This window comes from Mustela putorius, unplaced genomic scaffold (assembly GCF_011764305.1).
Source record: "Mustela putorius furo isolate JIRA1106 unplaced genomic scaffold, ASM1176430v1.1 tig00003972_pilon_pilon_pilon, whole genome shotgun sequence".
Lineage (NCBI taxonomy): Eukaryota > Metazoa > Chordata > Mammalia > Carnivora > Mustelidae > Mustela > Mustela putorius.
In genome coordinates this window covers 25,896,349-25,918,299 of record NW_025422115.1, presented here as the reverse complement: position 1 = coordinate 25,918,299, position 21,951 = coordinate 25,896,349, and the positions used below count along the sequence as shown (strand labels likewise).

At 65.6% G+C, this 21,951-nt stretch overlaps 1 protein-coding gene across 6 annotated transcripts; it reads right to left on the bottom strand.

The window, feature by feature from the left end:
• Nucleotides 1-3,637: 3,637 nt before the first annotated feature.
• Nucleotides 3,638-15,818, bottom strand: ARFGAP1 (ADP ribosylation factor GTPase activating protein 1). Of its 6 annotated transcripts, XM_045070523.1 has the most exons (14): nt 15,671-15,818; nt 12,798-12,861; nt 12,520-12,629; nt 12,156-12,327; nt 11,593-11,693; nt 10,784-10,870; nt 10,235-10,331; nt 8,694-8,750; nt 7,517-7,549; nt 7,095-7,124; nt 6,221-6,277; nt 5,733-5,792; nt 5,077-5,153; nt 3,638-4,291 (listed from the first exon to the last, which is right to left on the bottom strand). In XM_045070523.1, the coding sequence occupies exons 2-14, from the start codon at nt 12,855-12,857 to the stop codon at nt 3,949-3,951; spliced, it is 1,284 nt and encodes a 427-aa protein (XP_044926458.1). In that variant the 5' UTR covers nt 12,858-12,861; nt 15,671-15,818; the 3' UTR covers nt 3,638-3,948. The 6 variants fall into 6 exon arrangements, with proteins under 6 accessions (XP_044926458.1, XP_044926460.1, XP_044926461.1 ...); XM_045070525.1 differs by lacking the exon at nt 5,733-5,792; XM_045070526.1 differs by lacking the exon at nt 5,733-5,792 and having other exon boundaries at nt 5,077-5,147.
• Nucleotides 15,819-21,951: the final 6,133 nt, after the last annotated feature.

Genomic DNA, 21,951 nt, shown 5'->3' with positions numbered 1-21,951 from the left:
CTCCCCTATCTTTGGCCCAGTGCCCAGGCCCACACTGGCCCCGCCAGGAACCCTTCCTTGCAGTAACGGCGTCTCCACTGCCCTCTGGGTCTACAGAGCCACACAAGTGTGCAGCCCCTCCCAGCCACCAGGACAGCCCAAAGCCTGATGCTTAGGCGGGGACACTGGCCAGACCAGACCCCATTCCAGCCCCAGCCCTGGACCTACCTGACCTGGGATCATCCACCCAAGGTCACTGAGGGGTGAGGGGAGCTGACTACCAGGAAGCCCACAGGGCTGGTAGCCTGTGCTGACCCCAGATTCTGGAGACAGGGGCACTTTGGAGGGGCTGGCACAGCAGGGGCTCTCGGGCTGGGAGGCCACAGTTGGAGACACGGTGCATGCTGGAGGCTGGCAGACTTCAGTGGGCAGAGGTCTGGGTCCGGATGCTGCTGGGGGAGGAGGGCCCTTACCCGACTCCCACGGGAGCTCAGCACCCTCCCCACACTCTTGTCCATAGGGAGGACACTGCCTCGCCACTGACAGTCTACCAGCCCCAGACCTGGTAACACTGCTGGGCGGTGAGGGTGCACGGTCCCGGACCTGGGCCAGAAGACCAAGATGGCCCTGCTGTAGGTGCCACAGCGCCCCTCTGTGCATCCCGCTAGCCCGCCCCGCTAGCCCTGTCCTGACCGCTTCGTGAGCCCTGCTCTCTCCTGGGCAGACAGTGCTCCTGTGGCCAGGAAGGGCCTCAGGCCTAGGCCAGCTGGGTCTCCGTGACTTGCCAGAGCCTGAGGACCCATGACTGGACACCAGGACACCAGTGCTGATGGACGCAGAGCTCGGGGTGCTGGGCACCTGCCCGACCCTGGGACCTACACCGCAGCCAAGCCCCACATGCTCGTGTGCACCAGCAGAGAGGACTGGATCTAGTAGCCACAGACAGACACTGGACACACCGCGTCCACCTGTGGCTCGTGGGCACTGGGGACACACACGCAAACACTCACACGCACCCCACCGGGGTGCCACCCTCCACACACATAAGTCAGTCAACTCAGCACCCCTGGCTGGGCGCTGTCCACCCTCCCGTGCGTGCTCACCCTGGAATCCTGCAGAGCCTCAGAAGCCCCAGAGACTCATTAGCAACGTCAGGGCTGCCCCGGGTCACTGAGAAAGAACAGGACAGCCGCACGTGCTGGCTGGCCTTCAGCCAGCGTGCAGGCAGGGACCCCGTGTGCACCCCAAGCACAGGTCCCACTTCCCCAGTCCCCAGCTGATGCAAGGGGGTGAGCCCCCTTGACCGTATCAGTTGGGTCAGACCCAGCAGGACCGGTGGGATGGGGGTGGTGCACCCCAGACCGTGCAGAGGGGAGGGCCCCAGGAAGGCCCCAGCTCCGGGCGTGAGGTGCCAGGACAGTCACAGCACCAGGGCTTGGAGGCACAGCAGCTTGCTGGACGACTGAACGGGGTGGCAGAGGCCGACCTGTGTTAGGGGCATGGCCCAGAGAAAGTGCAGAAGCTCACGGGGAGGCCCAGAGAGAGCAGGGCCGGCCTTCTAGCACCTGCCGGCCGGCCCGTGCCAGCACCCTCCACGAGGGGTCTGCAGCAACCAGCGACCCTCGCCGTATGGTGGTCATACAAGTCCCTGGTCGGCCCAGTATCCTGGAGCCGGGGTCTGGGTGGAACTGCATGCAGGAGGCCAGAGGGCTTGAGGGCAGCCTCTTGGTCACTGGCCCAACTCCCCGCCAAGCTGGCCAGAAAGAGGGCTGTCCTCACCGACCCGTGCTCCAGCCAGAACTGACCCTGGGACTGTCCCGTGTAGGACCCAGCCCCCTTGGGCCCACGCCCCACCCAGATCTGCCTCCCGAGACCAGATGACCCACGGGAGACCACCCAGAAGAGAGCTCTGGAAAGTGCACTCAGCGTCCCTTCGCTCTGCGTCTGACCGCTCCCCCGCGGGGGCCTTCAGCAGCGCGCGCGCAGGCTGAAATGGACGGCGTGGGGCTGCCGAGCATTTCTGCCCAGGGCCAGGTGAGCTGCTGTGGGCACTGGGTCCCAGGCAGACACCCGCTGGAGACCTCCTTGCCCTCCTGCCCGCATCTCCGGGAACCCCCTGCCCCTGCAACTGCGCTGGAAGCTCACCTGCATCACTGCGTCGCTCTGTCATGACCCTGCCCAGGAGAGGACCAGGGAGATGCTCGAGCCCCAGCTCCCCACGCGGGGCCCCACCCTGGACCCCACCTGCACAGGAGCACCTGTCTTTGTCCGCGAGGGGCCTCGGAACGCCACGTCCCGGCACCCCAGAAGAGGGCGCAGAGCACAGTACCCCTGCCCGCAGACATCTGAACACTCCACCACCCTGGCTACTGCATTTGGTATTGAAGGGGGCTCCCAGGCCAAAGGCAGCTCACTCCCAATGTACCACGGCCTCCAGGACGAGAGACTACAGAAGAGAACGCAGCCGGGGCCCCACTGAACCCACCAGAGCTGCAGGCAGAGCCAGAACTCCCACCCCGACGGGGGAGGGCCCCGGAGTAGAAACCAAGCCCTGACTGATTGGGGGCGGACACCTGATGCTCCTGCATGCACCGTCACCCTGGGATGCTCGGCCACGGGCTGGCAGACTGACCTTGGGCTCAGCTCTCTGTCTGCCCTGGGGGCCTCTCCCTCGAGACCAGCAGGCTGCCAGCTCAGTGACCGAGACTCTCAGGCAGCAAACGTGCAGCTGCTCCACGCTGGGTGTCCCTGTTCCTCCGGGGTGTCCTCCAGGCAGAGCTGTGGGCTACTGCACTGGTCTGGACAGCCCCTTGGTGACGGCCAGCTCAGACACACCGCAGACTGACCCTTCTGCTGCTGGCACCCATGCTGGGAGGGCCTGTCCTGGGACGTGAACGGCTGGTGGCAGCGGAGCTCGTGGTGGGCACATCTGGCACCTATCACCCGGTAGGACCCAGGCACACGCACTGCCTGGTCCAAGAGCAGCTGACAGTAATGCAGGGACCAGAGAGAGGGGTGTGGGGATGGAGGACCCAGCACGGCTGCGGCTTGCGAGCAAGTCCATCAGACTGGTGGGGGAAAGGCACCTTGTCCATACTGGACTGAGACTGTGAACAAGGGGGTGGTGGCACGGGGGGCGCCAGGAGGTCTCTGGGCACACGAGGAGACCCACGTCACCACGAGCCAAGCCCTGGGAGCAGAGCACAGTGCTGGCAGAGACGCAGGGGTGGCAACCCAGCCCGACGGAAACGTTCCTCTCTCTAGACTGGTGGGAAGGCCTGGACACCATGGGGCTCCTCAATGAACCCTGGGGAGACCACCCCGCGGACCCGCACCCTGACCTGGGCTCAGGAGACACGTGCTGGCCGGCCACCCCTCCTGTTTCACTTTACGCCCCCACTTCTCAGCTGTCTGTGGTGTCCTCGGCGAGCCACCTTGGCTCCGGTAGGCCCGTGCTTGCACGGACAGAGGGCCCAGGTGTCAGGGGCCTTGTATGGCCCTGCGCGGAGATCTGGAGAGGCAACACAGGAGAGCAGCCCGGCGGTGACACAGAGCCAGGAGGGCCCCGGGCACATCCCTCACGCAGAAAAGCTGGCCCGGGATGAGCCTGGGCCTGACCTATCAGAGCACACGTGCCTCACACCCAACACAGCACGGCTGCGCGGCAACCACTCGGAGGGTTTATTAGGGAAAGCATCACGGGAGCGATGGCTTAGGAGCAGACCTGGTCCCCCACCCCGTGTCACCCCGGCCAGGCTTCTGTAGGGGAGCTGGGACATGGACCGCGGGGCAGCATGAGGCCTCCGCTGCACCGTGGCCTTGCAAGGCCGGTGTCCATGCGAGCTGGCACCCTCCCCCCAACCCCCACAGGTCCCACCCAAGTGCCATCTTCACGCGACGGCTGGTTTCTGGGGTCGGACGGGAGGAGGTGGGGCCAAGTGCAGACGCAGGGGCCGGGGCGCCGCAGGCCTACCAGTCCTGGGTGTCCCAGCCCTCGTCCACCGGCAGGACGGGCGGTGTGGCCTTCTTGGCCGTCTTGGCTCTGCCCTCCCCGCTGCCCGCCCAGGCCTCCCCGAGATCACTGTGGTCACTGTTCTTATTGGTGGACGCAGAGCCCGAGCCCCACACATCCCAGCTGTCCGAGCTCCTCTTCTCGGCAGAGGCGTCCGCGCATGTCCAGCTGTCGCTGCTTGGGGACCTGTGGCCCTTGGTGGACTCGGCACTCCCGAAGGTCTCCCAGAAGCTCTGGTCCACGGTGCGGTTCAGGGCATGGTCCCCACCACTGTTCTGGTAGCTCTGGCCCTCCAGGGGTCTTGGGAAGACAGAAGGACACTGAACCACAGCCCGAGCCACCAGGCTGTCCCTCGGTGTTCTCCCCCGACCCTGACGCCCACGGGGCTGGGAGATGCCGTCTGCTTGGGCTCCATGCCACTCCTCCTCAGAGCCAAGGGGCACAGAACCTGCTGGAAGCACTTGGGCCTCCTGCCACCCTAGTCTGGTGGGGTCAGTCCCACCCCAAAAAGAGCTTGTCGTGAAGACAACGTACGAGGCCGGTTTTCTGCAGTGACTAAGGGAAAAGGGAGCCCTGAGCGCGTGGGCCCTGCCTGCGCTGAGACAGAGGGGGCCCCGCAGAGCCCCTCAGTGGAGCCGTGCCCTGGCCAGTGCAGCCACATGGCGTGAACCACTAAATGCTGTGCCAGGAAGCCGTGGGGCTCCCTGAGCACAAGAAATGTGTCCCCACCCCACCCATGCTGCAGCTGGTAACGGCAAACAGCCAGACCAGGCTTCCCGCAGACAAGCCAGGAGGCAAGCCCAGAGCGGACGGTTAGCGTGAGCGAGGGGACAGGGCTGCTGAGGGCCCCGCGGGCCCCACCCGCCCAGACCGGAGACAGGGATCGGTGCAGGCACCCCTCCTTCCCAGGCCTCCTCCCTCCCTCCCTGCCCTGGGCAGCAGCAGTTACCACAGAGTTGGCATCTCCAGGGTTCTGGGGGCTGCGGGGATCCCTGTTCCCCAAAGGGAGGACATGCCTGTCCCCAGGGGGGATGCCAACTGCCTCCCAGAGACCTCGTGTGAGGAAACCCAGGAAAACGGCGTACCTGTCTGAAGGGTCCTCTGCTCTCCCAGAAAAAAAAGTGGTGACGTCCCGCCATCCCCTGCTGCCTACCCCCTGGACCTAGAAGGGGACAGGAGGCGGCAGCTCAGGCCGGGTTCTCACACGCGGCACACACGGGGTCCCGCGCCAGAGCCGGCAGAGCTGAGACATGAACAGCACGGCCGGGCTCAGGCACGCGGCCTTTACAGTTTTCCCTCCCTGTGTGCACGCGGCCGCGGCGGCAAGAGGCTCTGGGACTCAGTAGCTCGAGGAAACAGCTTGTGTGCAAAGCCCCTGCAGGCTTCCCCACGCAGACAGGACGGGCTGGGCTGCAGGGGCCCGCGCACACCCAAACCCGCCTGGAGGAAGACAGCAGCCGAAGCCCGGCCACCCCCCGCTCGTCAGAAGGCGGCACTCACCAGGGAAGAGCAGCGGCAACAGAACGAGGGCAGAAGAAAAAGAAGCGACAGTTAGCAGACGGGACAGACCCCGGCCAGCTGTCCTCACATTCCCCAGGCGCCCACGGCAGCGTCTCACAGCACCTCCTCGCCACTCTGCGGGCCCTGTGGCCACACGAGCGCGTGGGGACGGAGAGCCCGGGCCCTGGAATGTGGAGACTGGCTTCCGGCCGCGCCCGAGCGCCAGGCGGGCCTGCCCTACCTTGGACGCCAGCTGAGAGACCCCACTGGACACATCGTCAAAAAGCCTCCCCTCTTTCACCTGCGTGGGTTGGAACAGCGCCGTCAGCCGAGCGGCAGAAAGCCCCCGTGGCCCGTCGACAGAGGCCAGCGCTCGCCGCACAGACCCGCGGCGGCAGCTGTGTGCAAGCCCGTCGCCCCGGGAGAGAAGAGGGGCCGCCGACACCAGCCGGGGCTACTGTAGTGCGGCATCCTCCGCGGGGGTGGGCACTACCTCCTGAGGCCACGGCCCGCCGGGCGTCCTCCCTGGCCCCGCCAGCCACCTCCACACTGCCCACACCAGCCCCACCCCGAGGGACAGAGAGCAAGGCTGGGCCTCCCAGAGCCAGGGGCGGGGGCCCTGCGGGATGCACAGCCCTGGCGGGACTTGGAGCTGCACCAGCTGCTCCCCTGGAGCGCGCGCCTGCGGGGGTGGGGGGAAGAGAGGGGCACGGCATGGGGCTGCATCACCTTCTCCTGCGCAGGTTTGAGGACGTTCTCGTTCAGACTCTGGCCCAGCTCTGAAGCCTGTGCGAGGAGACGGAAGTCAGGCGAGCCCGAGCGGCATGTCGCCCAGGATGCTGGTCAGCACGGTGGCTGCGAGCTTGGCCAAGCAAGGGAAGGCGGGAGACGGTGAGCAGCCCACTGGCACCCCTTCACCCCCTGCGCTCAAGGCAGCCGCGGCACCCAAGGCCCCTGGCTGTGGGGTGGCTGGAGCCGTGGTCTCCGGAAGGAAGGAGCCCAGAGCGGCAGTGGACCCGGCGGCCATCTGCCAGTCTTCCCGTCAGCGCCCACGCAAGCGCATCGCACGAGCACAGCCACGTGCCGGCAGGGCACATGCCACCCCCCTTAGCTAGGGCGCAGGCAGCTGCATCCCCGGCCGCCGGAGGCAGTGGGAGCCCAGCTGCCCTCCAGCAGGCACCTGCCTCAGAGAGGAGAGGACAGAGCTGAGGGCTGGGGCAGCGGCAGGACAATGGGGCGGCTGAGGAGGAAAGTGCCGAGCAGCAGCCTCAACGGACGGGGTGCCCGCACCTGCTGGCGCCACGCCACAGGGATGACCCTCCGTCCTCTTACTCAGCCCGAGCTGACGGAGCCGGGAAATGAACCTCCTGCCCAGCAGGAGCCGTGCCCCCCGGTTCTGGACCCCGGGCCCCTCGTCAGGGTCTCAGGTCCCCGAGCAGCACAGATGGGCCGGGTGGGAGCCCAGCGGGCTGGCGAGGCGCTCTGAGGGGGAACGCACGTAAGCGAGGCACACACAGGCCACGGTCCAGGGAAGCTCAGGGCAAAGCATGTGGTCGGCACAGAGACAGGGAAAGGCATGCACGAGAGCAGACCTGGGCCTTACCAGCTCGGGCTGCTGCTTGGAGCCCCAAAACTTTACCCAGACAGCAAGGGAGCAGGTTGGGGCGGAGGAGGGAGAGACTGAGTGAGAGAGGGCACGAGTACAGACAGCGGGAGCAGCGGCGGGCGGTAGCTTCGTTAGCCTCACACTCCCGTGGCATCACCCCAGCAGGTGTCCTCAAAAGGGACCTCAGGTGTCCGCTTACTGCCACACCTCACTGCTTTCCACTCCCAACGTACAACTTCCAAAACCACACACACGAGCAAGTCAGGGGCCCGAGACAGGGACAGGCCAGGCTCGCACACCAGCTGCCACCCCCACCCCGGGACAGCCTCCAGGGCTTCTGCCTCTGGCCTTAGCCCAAACACCGACAGGGCAGGACTAGAAGTTCCCACAGCACGAGACACGAAAGCTTCCTCTGTTACCTTCTGACTTGCTTGAGATCCAAATTTGGTTGCCTGGAAAGAAACATGAGGCTTTGAGATCACCAGTCCCGACGCCGGACCCCTGGCTGCACATCCCCAGACCCCGACAAATGCTGGGCCCTAGGCCCGTCCCCTGCCAGCCACCCCCTCCCAGCAGCTCCGAGGGGCCCAGGGAGCTGCACACGAGGCCACACCCACTGGAGGAGCAGCCCCATGGCACACAGGCCCGGGGGAGCAGGTCCAGCATCAGGGGCAGCCACCCTGCGGCCCAGACCACACCACCTGCTCGGCGCCCAGCAGGTCCCCACCCCACAGCTCCCTGTAGCACAGCACCCCCAGACACTTTCAGAACCGAGGAAGAAAGCCCACCCACAGGTGCTCCTGCGGAAAGGCGCCTGGACCTCCTGGCTGGGGCCCTGCAGAGATGAGGCCCAGAGAGAGCCAGCAGACGCCATGTGCCAGAGTGGTGGTGCCACTGGGCCTGGTGCCCAAGGCCGGGCTCCTCCGGGCTGGCAGGAGAGGATGCAGGGGACCAGGGCCCACGGAGCGCACGGAGAGACGTCCACAGCGCCTTTGTTCCCGCCTGGAGCCGGCCCCGGGCCCTCCCTGCTCCAGGTCACCTTCCTCACCAAGGCCACCCAGGCCTGGAAACCTGCTGGACGTCCCCGACAGGGTCCCTCCAAGCTGACGTCCCCAGACAGGCTTCTGCCTCTTCCTTTCCAAGGTTCACCCCCCACCTCTGTGTCCCGACTAAGCCCCCGACCCTCCCTCGCCTGGGCGGAGGAGGCGAGAGGCAGAGAGCAGTCCCACTGCCTGAGCCTGCCCCATGCCCAGCAGCAGAACCGGAGGGCCACGGGACCACTCAGCCTGCAGGACCGACAGGCCACACCCAGGCACAGCCAAGCTCTCCTCTCAGGAGCCGGCCCTCTGCACAGCGCTCGTCTCCAACACGAACACGGACGCCCAGCATGGAAGCAGTGCGGGCTGCCCTGAGATCTGCCGCAGCCTCGGGGACTTAGGGGAAGCAGTGCACGGCCCGGGCCCAGGAGGAAGCCCTGAGGCTGGGAATGGCCTCCACCCTTCGTTAGAGCCCCTTCAAGACCCGTCTGGCCCCGGAGCCCTGAGCAGCACAGCCCATGTGGGCCGCGCGGGCAGGCTGCTGGACTGGGCTACTCACCCCCTCCTTAGCGGCGGAGGCAAACTTGCTGGCTCCGGTGGTGAAACTGCTCCAGCCCTGAGAAGAAGCCACAGAGAGGCCACGTCGAGGGTCCATGGGTGACCATCCAGGCAGGCCCTGCCTACCGTGCCGTCTGCCGCTCAGTGAGAGGCTGACGGGTTCTGCACCCACGCGCTGCAGAAAGGCCACCTCCGGAGTCCCTTCCCACAGTGGCAACCCCACCTCCCAAGGAGAACAGGCCCCCCTGCCGTGGGCACATCCGAACGCTGCGGCAGCCGGGACAGCACGCGCATCCATGCCGTGCTCTGCCTGACCACACAGCTGGCCCCACGTGCACGCTCCCGCTCGTTCCTTCGCCCTGGGCCCTCCACCTCCCCTTGGAGGAGTTGGGGCTTGACACCTAATCTGCAGGCAGACCTATTCTGAGTTTGAGATCTTCCCCTAAGCCCCCAAAGCCAACGGAAACTACGAACACCCATACACATCTCGCTCAGAGCCCAGCTTCCCAACACAGCCCCCACACCCACGACGAAGCAGAGGAACCTTTATGCTTAGCAGACTACCACGTTCGGCTTTTTCGGTGAATTAAAGACCCACAGGAAGGGAAGACCAACACAAACTCGCTGTGTTTGGTGGCACCTGACTTCATAAACTCCCAGGCAGCAGGCTCTGGGCTGGAGGCGAGCCCTTCCTCCCTGGAGAGGGGAGCCTGGCGGTCCGGGGCCTCAGGAGGCCTTCCAGCAGCCGCCACCACGTGGCTCTGGAGTCACGGCCATAGCTTCTGACGAAGTCCCAGCACTTCGGGAATAGCGCATGGGCACGGATTAGAAGGGACAGCCGACAGTGGTGCTCAGTAGATCCCCTAACCCTCACTGGGGACGCAGAACCCTACAGCAACAGCGGACACACGGGCACTCCCAGTGCTTCCTGTTTCCACCCTCCCGTCTGCTCCGTCTGCTTGTGCGTCCCCACAGTGCCCCGCAGACCCTGTCCTGTGAGCGCGGACGACGTCTCCTCGCCTTCTCACAGGCGCAGCACACGGCCGGGACCGCTGCCGGACGTCGCCGGCCACAGCCCTGGGGCTGCAGCGGGCCCCACAGACAGCACAGCAGTGAGCGCACGTCGTCTAAGGCCATAGTAAGTTGCCTTGGAAAACAGTGGTTTCACCTGAAGTGCTGGGGGCAGAGGGTGGACGGGGGACAAAGCGCAGGGCCGCGAGCGCCAAACCCAGAGGGTGTGACAGCCCAAGCGAGCAGCTTCGAGAGCTCGCCGGCACGGAGCTGGCGGGCAGAGGGCCCAGATCGGCTGTGCCCAGTGCTCTCGCAGGACGGGAGGGCCGGGCAGGTCCCGCACAGGAGTCGTGCTTGGAGGACATGGGCCCGGTTAACCGGCAACCCACGCTCTATACTGAGGTCACTGAACAAGTACACGTGCGGGGGCCAAGCGAGCGCGTGGGTCGCAGAGACAACTTCCTGAGGGATGGGGAGGCGTCCCGCAGGCGGCCAGCCGGCATGGGCTTGTGGGGCAGGCGCGGTCCTCACCGAGCACAGGGAGGACACAGCGCTGCTGAGGAAGTCCTCTTCCCTCTTTGGGGGCGGCACCGTGTTCCCAAACCCCACGTAGCGGTTCTCCTGGGCCCTGCAGGGGGACAAAGAGCAGCTCCTGAAAGCCTCACGGCGGGAGGCCCCCAGATCCCGGGCCGAGCTGCGAGGGCCCCGGGGAGGACGTGCGGCCACAGCAAGGCGGGCACACAGGTCAGGCTCTCCTCCGGGAGCTCTGCGTTTACCCAGGGAACCCCGGCAGGGCCCAAAGCCGACAGCCGGCTACCATGAAAAACGTCAGAGATCCAGTCTGACGGCTCTGGGAACAAAACCCGCTTGCAGGTCAGGCTGGTCCCAAGAAGGAACACTATTCTTTCTTCCCCTAAACGTTAGGTTTCTTACCACTTAAAACCACTCCGCAAACCTGGGCTGGCTCAGGGATGCCACAACCAGCCCCGCGTGACGCACGTGGGCTCCACGCGTCCTGCTCACAGAAAGCAGGAGACCCCCGCCCCGAGGGCCCGAGCCCCCTGCTGCCCGTGGGCTCACCCCTGATAGGAGCCCAGGTCATCGTTAAGCCAGTCTTCAAACGCCTTGTCTGAGGAGGAGGTCGAGGTCTGCGGGTGGCCAGGGGCTCTGAAAGGGAGAGTCAGACGTCAGGGAGGCCAGCGGAGGACGGACGGGTGCCCGAGGGAGCCGTGCGGGCCTGTACGCTGTCACGTCCCCCTGGTCACACCTGGGCTCCTCCAAGAACAGAGAACTAAGGGCAGTGGCCTCCAGGTCTGTCTGAAAGGTGGCTTAGGCTTGGCTGGCGACAAGCGCCTGCCCAGGCTGGCAGGGAGGCAGCGGAGAGGCTGGAGGCACGGAGGCTGAAGCCGGCACACGAAACACACGGTGCGGGGGTGCGGCGGGGTTCCCTGGGCACCCATCGTGCACACAGGGAGTCTTCTCCAGACCAGTCACCCCAGAACACCAGCCTCTGACACGCAAGAGGATGCAGGACGTCCGGCACGGGGGTCAGCCAGTCCCCATCATACCTGTGGCAGCCCCGGGAGCGGGCAGCACTCGAGAGGACGGGGGGTGAGCGACGCTCGGCCAGAGCGTTTCCTACAGAGACGCATGCGTGTCACGGGGCTGGTCTGGAAGGACCTGCACCGACGGGGCTCTGGAGGAACGGGGCGGCCCTTCAACTCAGATGCAACTTACAGGCAGCATTTTTACGGAGAGCCTGTACTGCTCCAATGACCTAGAGAGCTGTTTCCGTGCCAGCACGAGGGTCCTGAGCTATGGCTAAGATCAAGGACAGGGCCAGGCCCAGAATGGTCTGGGACCAGACTAGAAGCTAGAGGAGTAGCTACCGGTGGGCAGTGGACGACAGCGTCTTGGGTTGAGGTGGGGTCCAGTTCTGGGCGGGCGAGGACTCAAGAGACCATTCTTTGCCTTCAGCCAGAGTGGCCACCTGCCAAGGGGACACAGCCATCAGACGGCCCGGGACTGTGAGGAACCATCAGTGCTGTCACCCACCCTAGGGACCCTAGGCTCAGAGGCCACGGGCTGGGGGCTCTCTGCCACAAGTCAAACCCGAGACAGGGTGTCACTCTGAACAGCAGGGCTGGTGAGTTCCCGGTCAGCGGTTCCAACCCCTGATGACGTGCTGCTGTCCTCGGTGCAGGACGCCAGCCGCCAGCCACAAGGAAGCCGGCATGCGACACCTCCCGGGGGGCACGCCTGCTCTTCAACCCCGCTAACCCAGTGCCCACCTGCTTCCCCCCCAGTGGGACAAGACGGCCCGTGTGTCCCATCTGGGGACAGACTGCACAGCCCTGCGAGCATGTCAGAGCCCAAAGGAGAAAGCCAGCTCCCAAAGCCCTCGGCACCGCCAACGGGCAACGCCTTGGCACCACCGCTCAGCCAGTCCCACCTTGTCCCTGAAGAGTGCCGCGGCCTTGCTGTTGTACTTGTCCTGCAGGGACCAGCAGGGGTCGTAGTCCTCCTGAGACTCCAGGAACTCCCGGAACTTTGCGTTGCCTCCAGCCTTCATCTTCTCCAGCTCCGCGTCCTTCCACTTGTCCATGGTCACAGAGCGCACGAAGCTAGAGGCCAGAGCGCCAACTACGGATCAGCACCGGGTGTCCGAGAGCCCCCTCTCCAAGCAGGCCGTGACTCCGGCGCATGCACTGCCCGCGACATCCCTGTGGGCACGCCGAGCTGACACAGCAGCATGTGTCACCCTGTCACCGTGCCCTGACAGGAGGACCTCAAGGCACGGGGGGCAGGGCACTGACCTGAGGTGCACCCCAAGCCCGCGGTGCTTCCCTGAGCACTCCAGGCAGATCCAGATGCCATAGGTCACGCTGACCCACTGAGGGTTGAAGGCGCCACACTCGAAACACACCTGTGGGGAGAGCCACGTGCGACTCACCCAGGCACTCGGGCCCAGGGACCCCAAAGACCTGACGGGTAGCCCCAAGAAGGAGCAAAGGAGAGGCTGGACCCAGACTAAGGGCACAGGGAGGGGTCTCAGCGGTCTGCAGAGTCTCAAAGCAGCCGAGCCGACGCTTACGTTGTTCTCATCCTGCACTCGGACTTCTTTCAGAACTTTCCTCGTCCTGGGGCTGGCCATGACGCTGCAGAGGAGAAACACAAAGTTGTAAAACTCACCGGTAGGCTACTTCACAAGAACACAGAGCGCGAACGCACGACCGCACAGAGTCTCAGGGGAATCCCCCGCGGCAGCCTGGAAGCTGGGGGGTCGCGCCGCAGCTCACTACGCAGCACCGGGGAGCCGCTCACGGGAGGCCTCTGCCTGGGCCCCTGGGGGCTCAGTCATTGAGCGTCTGCCTTTGGCTCAGGGCATGATCCCACAGTCTTGGGACCGAGCCCCGCATCGGGCTCCCTGCTTGGCTGGAGGCCTGTGTCTCCCCCTGCCACTCCCTCCGCTTGTGCTACCGCTCTCGCTGTGGCTCTCTTTGTCAAATAAATAAAATCTTAAAAGAAGAGGAAGAAGAAATCTGCCCTCCGTGTGCTAAGAAAAACCCAGAGCCATCTGCATGGTTCCAGCCAAAGGCAATGCAGAAGTTAGGAACATCGTAACTACTGGTGTCCCCTTCGTGCAGGCCTCCTGCGCCACCTGCACCGCACAACTGACAAGACGTCCCAGTGCGTGACGAAGCCTGCAGCAAGGGGCGGTCTTTCTACAATGTACACAGACTGGCCGCTCAACCTCACTGCCCATCTGGGAGGCCAACATGTCAGACTGGGGCCAATAAACTTGGAAGACACGGAGCCCCAGTTCTCTGCACGCTACTCCTTCCTTCCACTCTGCAGCCTGTGGCATGGGGACAAAGTAGTAGCCCCGACCGCTACGTGCAGAGGCTGGTCTGTGAGAGGGTCTGCGGGGCGGCCTCCGCGGGGCCATCCTGGAGGGGGAGGTGGCAGACGGCATGAGCACAGCAGGGCACACCTGCCACCATGCCTCACAGGGACACTGCTGGGGCACCACAGCCCCTAACTCAGGCTTAGGAGAAACACCACTTCTGTCCTTACAGAGCTCCCAGTTTTGGCAAAGCTCAAGTTCAACCAACAGCCCACTGGAGTCACGACCAGGAAAACCGATACAGTGGACTGAAGCTGGAGGAGGGGGTGGGAGGCAGCACGGGGCTGTCCTGTGCACACTGCCGCCACTCGGCCTGGGACCCCAGGTCACTCTACCGCCACCAGGACACAACCGCGCACGTGCCCCTTGGGACCCTGCCCTTCCCTCACTGGTGAACAGAGCCCGTGAGCTGCGGCCCCTGGCTCTCATGGCAACAAGCGCCTGCTACACGACACGCGGGGACCCTGTAAGTGGCTCAGGACTGGGTGCCCGCCTGGCTGCTGAACACCTCATGGGGCCAGCCTCTCCGCGGAGTGAAGCTGGAGCCTTCTGTTGACGTGCAGCGTGAATGTTCCCAGAGGATCTCTGTGCTGCACCCCACCTGCAACCTCAGTCCCCAGAAGGAAGTCGCGGGCAGAAGCCCTGACTCTCGGCACAACCAAACTTTCTCCGTCTGGAAGGCCAGGACTCCTGCGTTCATCAGCCCACACGGAAGCTAGCTGGAGGAAACGACACATCAACGTCGGCTCGGTTTTCTATAACTGAGGGACCAAACCCGGAGTTCACCCGCACCTCCTCTGTGCTCTGCAGTTTTCTGGGCTACGTGTGACCGTCCACCCAAACCCCCGGATCTCCAGGGCAAACACCTGAACACAACACCCTGGCCAGACACCGTCTAGCCGGACAGTTTCATCACACTGAGGTCCGTGCCCGCACGTGAAAGGCATCAACAGGTGCACACACACGTGCAGACGTGGGGCTGGGTCTGAATTCACAGAGCACTCCGCACACGCTCCTCTGCCCCCGGGGGCTGCTGGGCGGCCCCGCTGCCTCTCCAGAGAACGGTGCCTTCCCTCCGAGGTTCACATCCCGGTCAAAGGGCGCAGGCAAACAGAAGTCAGAACGGGGCTGAGCATGCTCTGAATTTATGATTGCGTCAAATGAAATCAGGCAGACCGGCGGTTTGCAGGAGCAACAAAGTAACGTGTGGCAAGGAACCCCCTGGGGACCGGCGTCCGGCCTCTCCGAGATGCTGCCGGGGAGACGCGCCGCGCATCTTCCATCTCACAGCCACAGGTAACGGTCTGTCGTGAAAAACCACCCAAGAACGCTTCGGCGCTTGAAACCGAGATGCAACAACGCGCCTCGGGCGAGGGCGCGGAACTCGGCAGCCGCTGAGCCGCTGGGGCGCATCTTCTTGGTTCACCGCCTAAGCCCCCTGTCAACCGCGCGGCGCTCGGCCCTGACCGGGGCTCTGTCCGCGCCTGGGCCGGGTACCGGGGACGGCTGACGGGCTGCCCCAGTGGGGAGGGCGTCGGCAGCCGCGGAGCCCCCAGAGCACCGCCCTCCTGCGCGGACGCGCGGAGCTGCGGGGAGCCTGGGCGGGCGCGTCCCGGAAAGCAGCCCGCCCGGCACCCCGGGCCAGCACCGCGGGCGCACGGTCGCGGCCCGGGAGCGGCAGGAGGCTCAGGCCCACCCCGAGCGAGCCCCACACCCTCGCCGCGCCCTGGTCTGCGGGGGGGCCCCGACCGGGGACCGAGAAGGGCCGCTCGAGCCGCTGCCTCTCCGACGGGATCGCCCACCGCGCCGGCCGCCCCCGCCCCCGCCGGACCGAGCCCTCGCTTCCCAGGGCGGGGGCCCCTCGGCCTGCAGCCCCGGGCCGTCGGTCTGGTCGCCGCGCCCCTGCCGCCCGCGGAGCGGCGCGGCGCGCGGGGCCGCGGGCGCCAGACGCTTCCAGGCACCGAGGTGGGGGCGGCCGCCGAGGGGAGAGGCCGGGGGTCCGGGGGTCCGGGCGGGGGTGTCCGCCCCAGCGGGCCGGGGGCCTGGGGCCACGCGCTTACCCGGCAGGGCCCGGACTCGAGCCCGCGCGCCGAGGTCCGCCGGGGTCCGCCGGGGTCCGCGGGGGGTCGGCCGGGCTCGGGCGCGCCGCTAGCTGCTCCGGGGACGCGCGCCGGCCGCCCGCCCCGCCGCCACCAGCTTCCGGCTACGTTGCGCCTCGCGGGGCATCCCGGGAAGCCGGGGTGGGGCGGGCGGCGGGGGCGGGACTTCCGCCTTCGCGCGTCGGCGGGAGCGCGGCCCGCGCCGGGGGCGGCGGGGGCGAGGCCGGCGGGCCGGGGGCGGGGCCGGCGGGCCGGGGGCGGGGGCGGCGGGCCGGGGGCGGGGCCGGCGGGCGCGAAGGATGCACCTGCTGCCGAGGGCACGGCTCCGGGCTGGCTCGGCCACCGGGGGCGGATCAGGAAGGCGCGGCCGGGACCGGGCTCCCAGGGCGGGGGAGCTGGCCGAGTCCGGTGTGCTTTGGGGGCGACCCGGCAGGGGAGGGACCGCCGCCCCCCACCGCACGCCGCCCTGTGCGGGGGCCGAGCCCTCGGGGCAGGCCGCCGGGGAGCGCGGGGAGCGGGTGTGCGGGACGGGCGGGGCGCGCCGGCCGCAGAGTGGGACTCGCGGGTCCCGGGCCTGACCGCGCCTGCTGCGGGGACGCAGTTCGCGGGGCTGCCCGGCGCGACGGCGGTCGCGGTGGTGGACGGGCCGCTGGGCGTTCTCCGGGCGGTCTGTTCCGGTGCAGCTGCGGGAGCGGCCTCGTGGGACGTGCTTGAGGAGCAACGCGGCGTCCGTCGAACGTCCCGCTGACCGGTGCAGCCCCCGCAGCCCTGCCCCCGAGCCAGCGCCATCCGGCCTGGTCCTCCGGGAAGTGCGTGCGAGGGAGCGCCGCGGGGGTCTGTCTCGCTACAGTGTCCGGAGGGCCCCACGCTGGGTGCCGACCGGCCGCGCCCTTCCCTCAGCGCCCTGTTCTCCGCGGCCGTCAGCAGGGGAGCCTCGTGACCGCGGACGACACCCGCTCGTGCAGGGCCCGCCTGGCCGGACGCTGGAGCCACTTTGAAGGTGTGGACGCCGGGAAGGAAGCGGCCTTGAAACCCGGGCGCCAGTCTCGGGGCGCATTGTTCGCTTCTCTCGCTCCGGCGCCAGGAAGTTAGGCGGCTGTGCGGAGGGTGGGTGTCCTCTGGACTCCATGCAGAGCTGCCCAGCGGCCCTCCAAACGGTGGTGCGGCTTCCTGCTTCTGCCCTCAGAGAGTTCCAGTTGCTCCACAGCCTTCGACACTGGTGACTGCCAGTCCCTTCAGGGCAGCCGACACGGTGGGCACAGGTGGGGTCTCTCTGCGTTTCCCTCCATCCTTGGCTGAAAGCTGCCCTGTGGGCTCATCTGAACTTCCAACACGTCCAGCCTGCCTGGTGTCCGGCTGGCCGTGAGGACCGTCTTGCAGCCGGAGGGAACCCTCAGGAAGGAGCTGCTGGCGTTCACAGAAGGAATGGGCACCTCTAGGGTCTACACGGTGGTAATGAGACTAGATTTCAGCACAAGAGCCTGTGGTCAGAACTGTAGGCTCCACAGGTTCACACAGAGAGAGCTGTGTGCTGGATTTCCAGTGGGCTTCTTGGAGGAGGTGGGCTGGGAGGGGCAGAGGATGTTTAAAAGGAGAAGAGAAGGGAAGGCCCTCCTGGGAGGCAGAACTGGAGCCAGTATTTGATGCCCACGGGACCAAACAAGCAGGGACGGCGGAATGTTCAGGTGCCTGATCACCAAGCAGAAGAGTTAACCACCTGCCCTGCCCCCACTCTGGGAGGCCTGGGGCTGTGGTCATCCCCAGAGCAAGGCAGGTCCGCGGAGCCGAGACCAGAGGGGTGGCCTTCCAAGGTCAGGGCTAACACATTCCCTCCCGGAGTCTGGAGCTGTGGCCTCTTCCCGCGATCTGAAGGCTCTTGCAGTGTCCACGCAACAGGAGAAGACACGGACAGCAGCAGAGTCTGGGCAGGGGAGTGGTGACGCAGAGCTGCACACTGACCGTGTTCTGTTACTCCGTCGGCACTGTTCAGACTTGTTCCTTTGGGGCTGCTGGCATCGGTTAACTTTCAGTCGCAGTAATACGGTGTTGGCTGTGGTTTCCTCCACAGGCTGGGAAGCTCTGGATGGGAATAGAACTGGAGGGAACTCCTGGGGCAGTGCAGTGAAAGCCCCACAAAGCTGCAGGGCGTCAGGCTGCCACACAAGCTGGGCAGAAAGGAAGTCACTGCGAGCCAGGCAGGAGGGCAGGTCACCTGTGAGGCCGCTGTGGGCCCTGGGCCCCATCTCCCCGCTGATGAACAGTCTGTGATTTCCCTGCAGGCCAGGAGCCCCCACTTCCTGAACACTCTCCAGAGGCCAGGCCCTGGGTTTGTTCAGGACCTTGAAAGCGGCATAGCCCCCATGCTCTGTCGTTAATCCATTGTTCAGATGAAGAAACCAAGGTGTGGGGGCACCTGGGGGGCTCCGTTGGTTAAGTGACTGCCTTTGGCTCAGGTCATGATCCGGGAGACCCGGGATGGAGTTGGGCATCAGCTTCCTGCTTGGCAGGGAGTCTGCTGCTCTCTTTAGCCCTCCCCCCACAGCGTGTTCTCTCTCTCATTCTCTCTCTTGCAAATAAAATCTTTTTAAAAAGTGAAAAAAGAAACTGAGGTGCAGAACAAAGAAGCCATTTGCTCCCGGTCCAAAAGGCAGTTTAGGGGTGACACGGTGCGCACCTCACTTTTGTGCCACCCTCCTCCGCGTGCAAGAAGGCAGGGGTGCGGAGCTGGGTATCTCCAGGGGGCAACCAGGTGTGTCTTTGGATCAGGACGCTGAGCACCAGTCTCGGACGCCTTGTCTGGACCCCAGAACGGGGTCTCCAGCCAGTGGCCCGCAGGAAAGGCAGGAAGGAAACAGCTGGAGCTCCGCAGGGCCAGTGTGGGCCACACATGTGCACGTGCATAAGTGTAAGCGTCTGTGAGCGTGTCTGCGTTTGCATGTGTGCGCGCCGTGCACCCGTGTTCGTGGGACGTGCATGTTGCCGTATGTTCCCTCGGAGCTGTGTCGTGGAAGTGCCCATGGACGTGTGTGCCGGCGCGTACGCACTTGTACGCATGTGTATGTGCACACGTGAGTGGGGCAAAGGTGTGCGCAGGCAGGCTGAGCGAGGGTCTGTGTCCGAAGGCCGGGTGGGCTCAGGTTCTCCATAGCGAGCCACCCAGCTGCAAAGCGACAACAGGTGCGGCTTGGGGAGACGGCCAGGGCAGGGGCCACAACCAGGGCTTCCTTGAGAGGCAGACCCCGCTGTGTCCGCGCTGCACAGCTGCCCAGGCTGTGACGCAGTGCCCAACCCCGGCCCGCTGCGGCAGCTGGCGGACACGGTCCCAGGCCGCTCGGACCCCAGGGGCCCCGAGCTCAGCCGCAGTGGAGCGCCGGCCGCTGAGCCCGGCGGCAGCCCCAGCCGCAGGCGCACCCCCGCAGCACTCGCCCAGGGCTCCCGACCAAGGCGGGAAGTAAAGGCTGCCTCAACCCTCCCTCGGAGCGCGTCCCCGCAGCGCGTCCCCGGGTGCAGACCCGCGCGTCCCTGTGCCGGACGCCCCGCGCGGACCAGGCGCTTCCCGCTCGCGGCCGCCGGGAGGCGGTGTGGAGCGGCACGCGCTCCCGCCGCGCGCTCCCGCGCCAGCCCGGACGCCCGCCCTGCCCTCCGCGTGAGCGCCGGCCTCCTGGGAAGCTCACTGCCCGCGGGCGCGAGGGCCCGGAGCGTCGGGGAGGGGCGGGAGCAATGCGCATCCTGGAATGACGTTCTGATCCCATCAACGGGGTGGGGGGGGCTCCAGCCACCCCCCCCCCCGAGGTAGTGCCGGCCTCGGGGGTTCCAGAGCCCACAGTATCACTCACTCTCCACTCGCCTTATCTTGGAAACCTCCTGGGTCGGGCCCAGCTGGGGCGCAGGGGTGTTTCCCACACCTGCAGGGGAGCCTCTGGGCCCGCAGGCCCTCCCCGGCCTCCAGCTCAAGCCCATCTTGAGGGCACCAGGGCCCTTGCTTGTTCACCGGAACTGTTTTTGAGGAAACATGGCCGGAGGCTGAAGCTCAGGGGTTCCCGGGAAGGCCTGGGGCCGGGACCCCCTGGGCTTCGACACAGGGAGTCTCCCGTTGAGCTGGGCGGCGTGGAGGGGGAGCGGGGCCCCTGCGCAGGCCGCGCTGTGGCCTCTCAGTGGAGGCAAGGGGAGGAAGACAGGCCCAGCAGTTTCTCCTCTCTCACCTCTCCCGTGCTCTCAGTCACCACCTGTGGGTCACACCTTGTCACTCTGACCCCAGCCAGGAAGAGCCCCACACACACATGGTGGGCCAGTCCAGGGCTCGAGAAGGGGCGCAAGGCACCGTTCCCTGTGGGGGCCGGGCCGCTGCCCTGTGGTGCTCCCTTCTGGCCCCGGAGTGGGAACCATTCAGGGGAGAAGGCAGAGGCTCAGCGTCACACGAGGTCAAACAGCTTGTGCTCAGGGCCATGGGACGAGACCCGGGTTTATCTGGCATAGAACCATGTGCCCTTTGTCCTCTGGGCTCACTTACTGCTGTCAGGGATTCACTCACCACTTCCTGCCCAGGGCCCCCCAGGCACCGTGAGTCTCCGGGATAAAGTCCAGTTGTCTGGACTTGGCACTGCTGGCCTCCCAGGAGCTTGGGCTCTGGTCTGGTGACTGCCGTGCCACCTGTTCCTCCCTGCTCTCTGCTCGCGGGGATCACACCCACTCTTCTGCGTCCTCCTTCTGGCTCTGCCCGGCCCACGCCCTCCTCCTCTCCCCGTCAGTGTCCCTCACCCAGAGGCGACTGGAGGTAAGCTCCTGAGGCCCAACTGCCGGGTCCCACTTTGCCACCAAGAACACAACAGGTTCAAACCACAGTGGGCAGGAAGGGGCTGAGGCTGGCGGGGTGGGGTCCATTCACCCACGTGGCCAGGCAGGGACATGCAGAGCTGGAAGGACGCACCCCTTGCCCCAGGATGCCGTGCGGGGTCTCTTGGGTCCCGGGGCTGGACCCTCCAGCGGGTTTCCCAAACCAGCCTACGAGCGGCACCTCCCTCTGTGGCACTTCTCCCTCATCTGCCTTTGCAGCAGGACCTCATTCCTCCGCAGTGCAGACCCACGGTAGAACTCCTCTAACCAGCCCCGTACTGCAAACCGAGTTCTGTTGTCACCACAATTGCTTTGTCACTATTCTGCTTCACCCTCATGGTTTACTGGATGTCCGTGTACAATGGCCTCTCCGCGGCTGCGTCCATGTTTTTATGGCACACATCTCTGGATCTGCAAGCCCTGGGGAATTCTGACAGATTCTAGCCAGTCGCTCCCGCTCCCAGAATCTTGGCGCCGAGCGCCCTGCCGTGAGCGCCTGTTTGTCACGCCCTCTCCCTGCTGCGTTCACGGCGCTGCTCACCTCCGTCCTGCTGGAAGCATTTGCACTGTCCCTGCTGTGCTGGGTGGCCAGACCAAGCCCAGGTGCGTCGGACAGGGTGCATCTCCTCCCAAGGACTCCCTGTCTGTTTTCTCTTCTCCACCACCAGGTGCTTCCTGGAATGGCTTCATCCTGCATCTGCACAGAACACCATGAGCTGGATTTGGGGCTGCTGGGCTCTGGCTTCTGGCCTGTCGGTGGCAGGACTCAGTCCCAAGGGGAGAAGGGCCTGGCGGACCCAGCCCCAACAGACTCCCTGGCATTGCCTCTGAATGATGCGTGGGAGGCACTGGGGCTGGGTTCTGAGTGGAGCACGGGAGGAGCTGGGGCTGGGGGCACAAGGAAACAGAGGGGACGGCAGAGCGCATGGCTGTGCAGATCTGAGACGCTGTGTGTCACAGCAGAGGTGCCCCTGTTCCCAAAAGCCCGGAGCAACCCTTCCATTCCCAATTCAAGGAGCCTGCAGCTGCATGGAAGCACACGTATCTACACGGGATGAGGAATCACAGCTAAGAGTGTGTTGAGATGGGGCCAGCACCTCGGCTTGCCCAGTTCCTGGAGCCAGACAGTAAGGACCCCACGCTCTGCCTGAGCCTCTTCCATGCCTAGCTCAGTCAAGAATCTTTCTAGATGCTAGTTGCTAGACACAGGAAATCCAACAGCAAATGGTTTAACAACAAAGCAGGGTTATTGGTTCATGCGATGAAATGCCCAGTGGTGAACTGGCTTTCAGGCAAGGCTCGATCCAGCTGCTCAACAACACTGTTGAGAACTGGGTTTTTTTTTACCTGGGTTTATTAGTTTATAAACCCAGCTTATAAACCAATTTATAATAAACTGGGTTTATTGC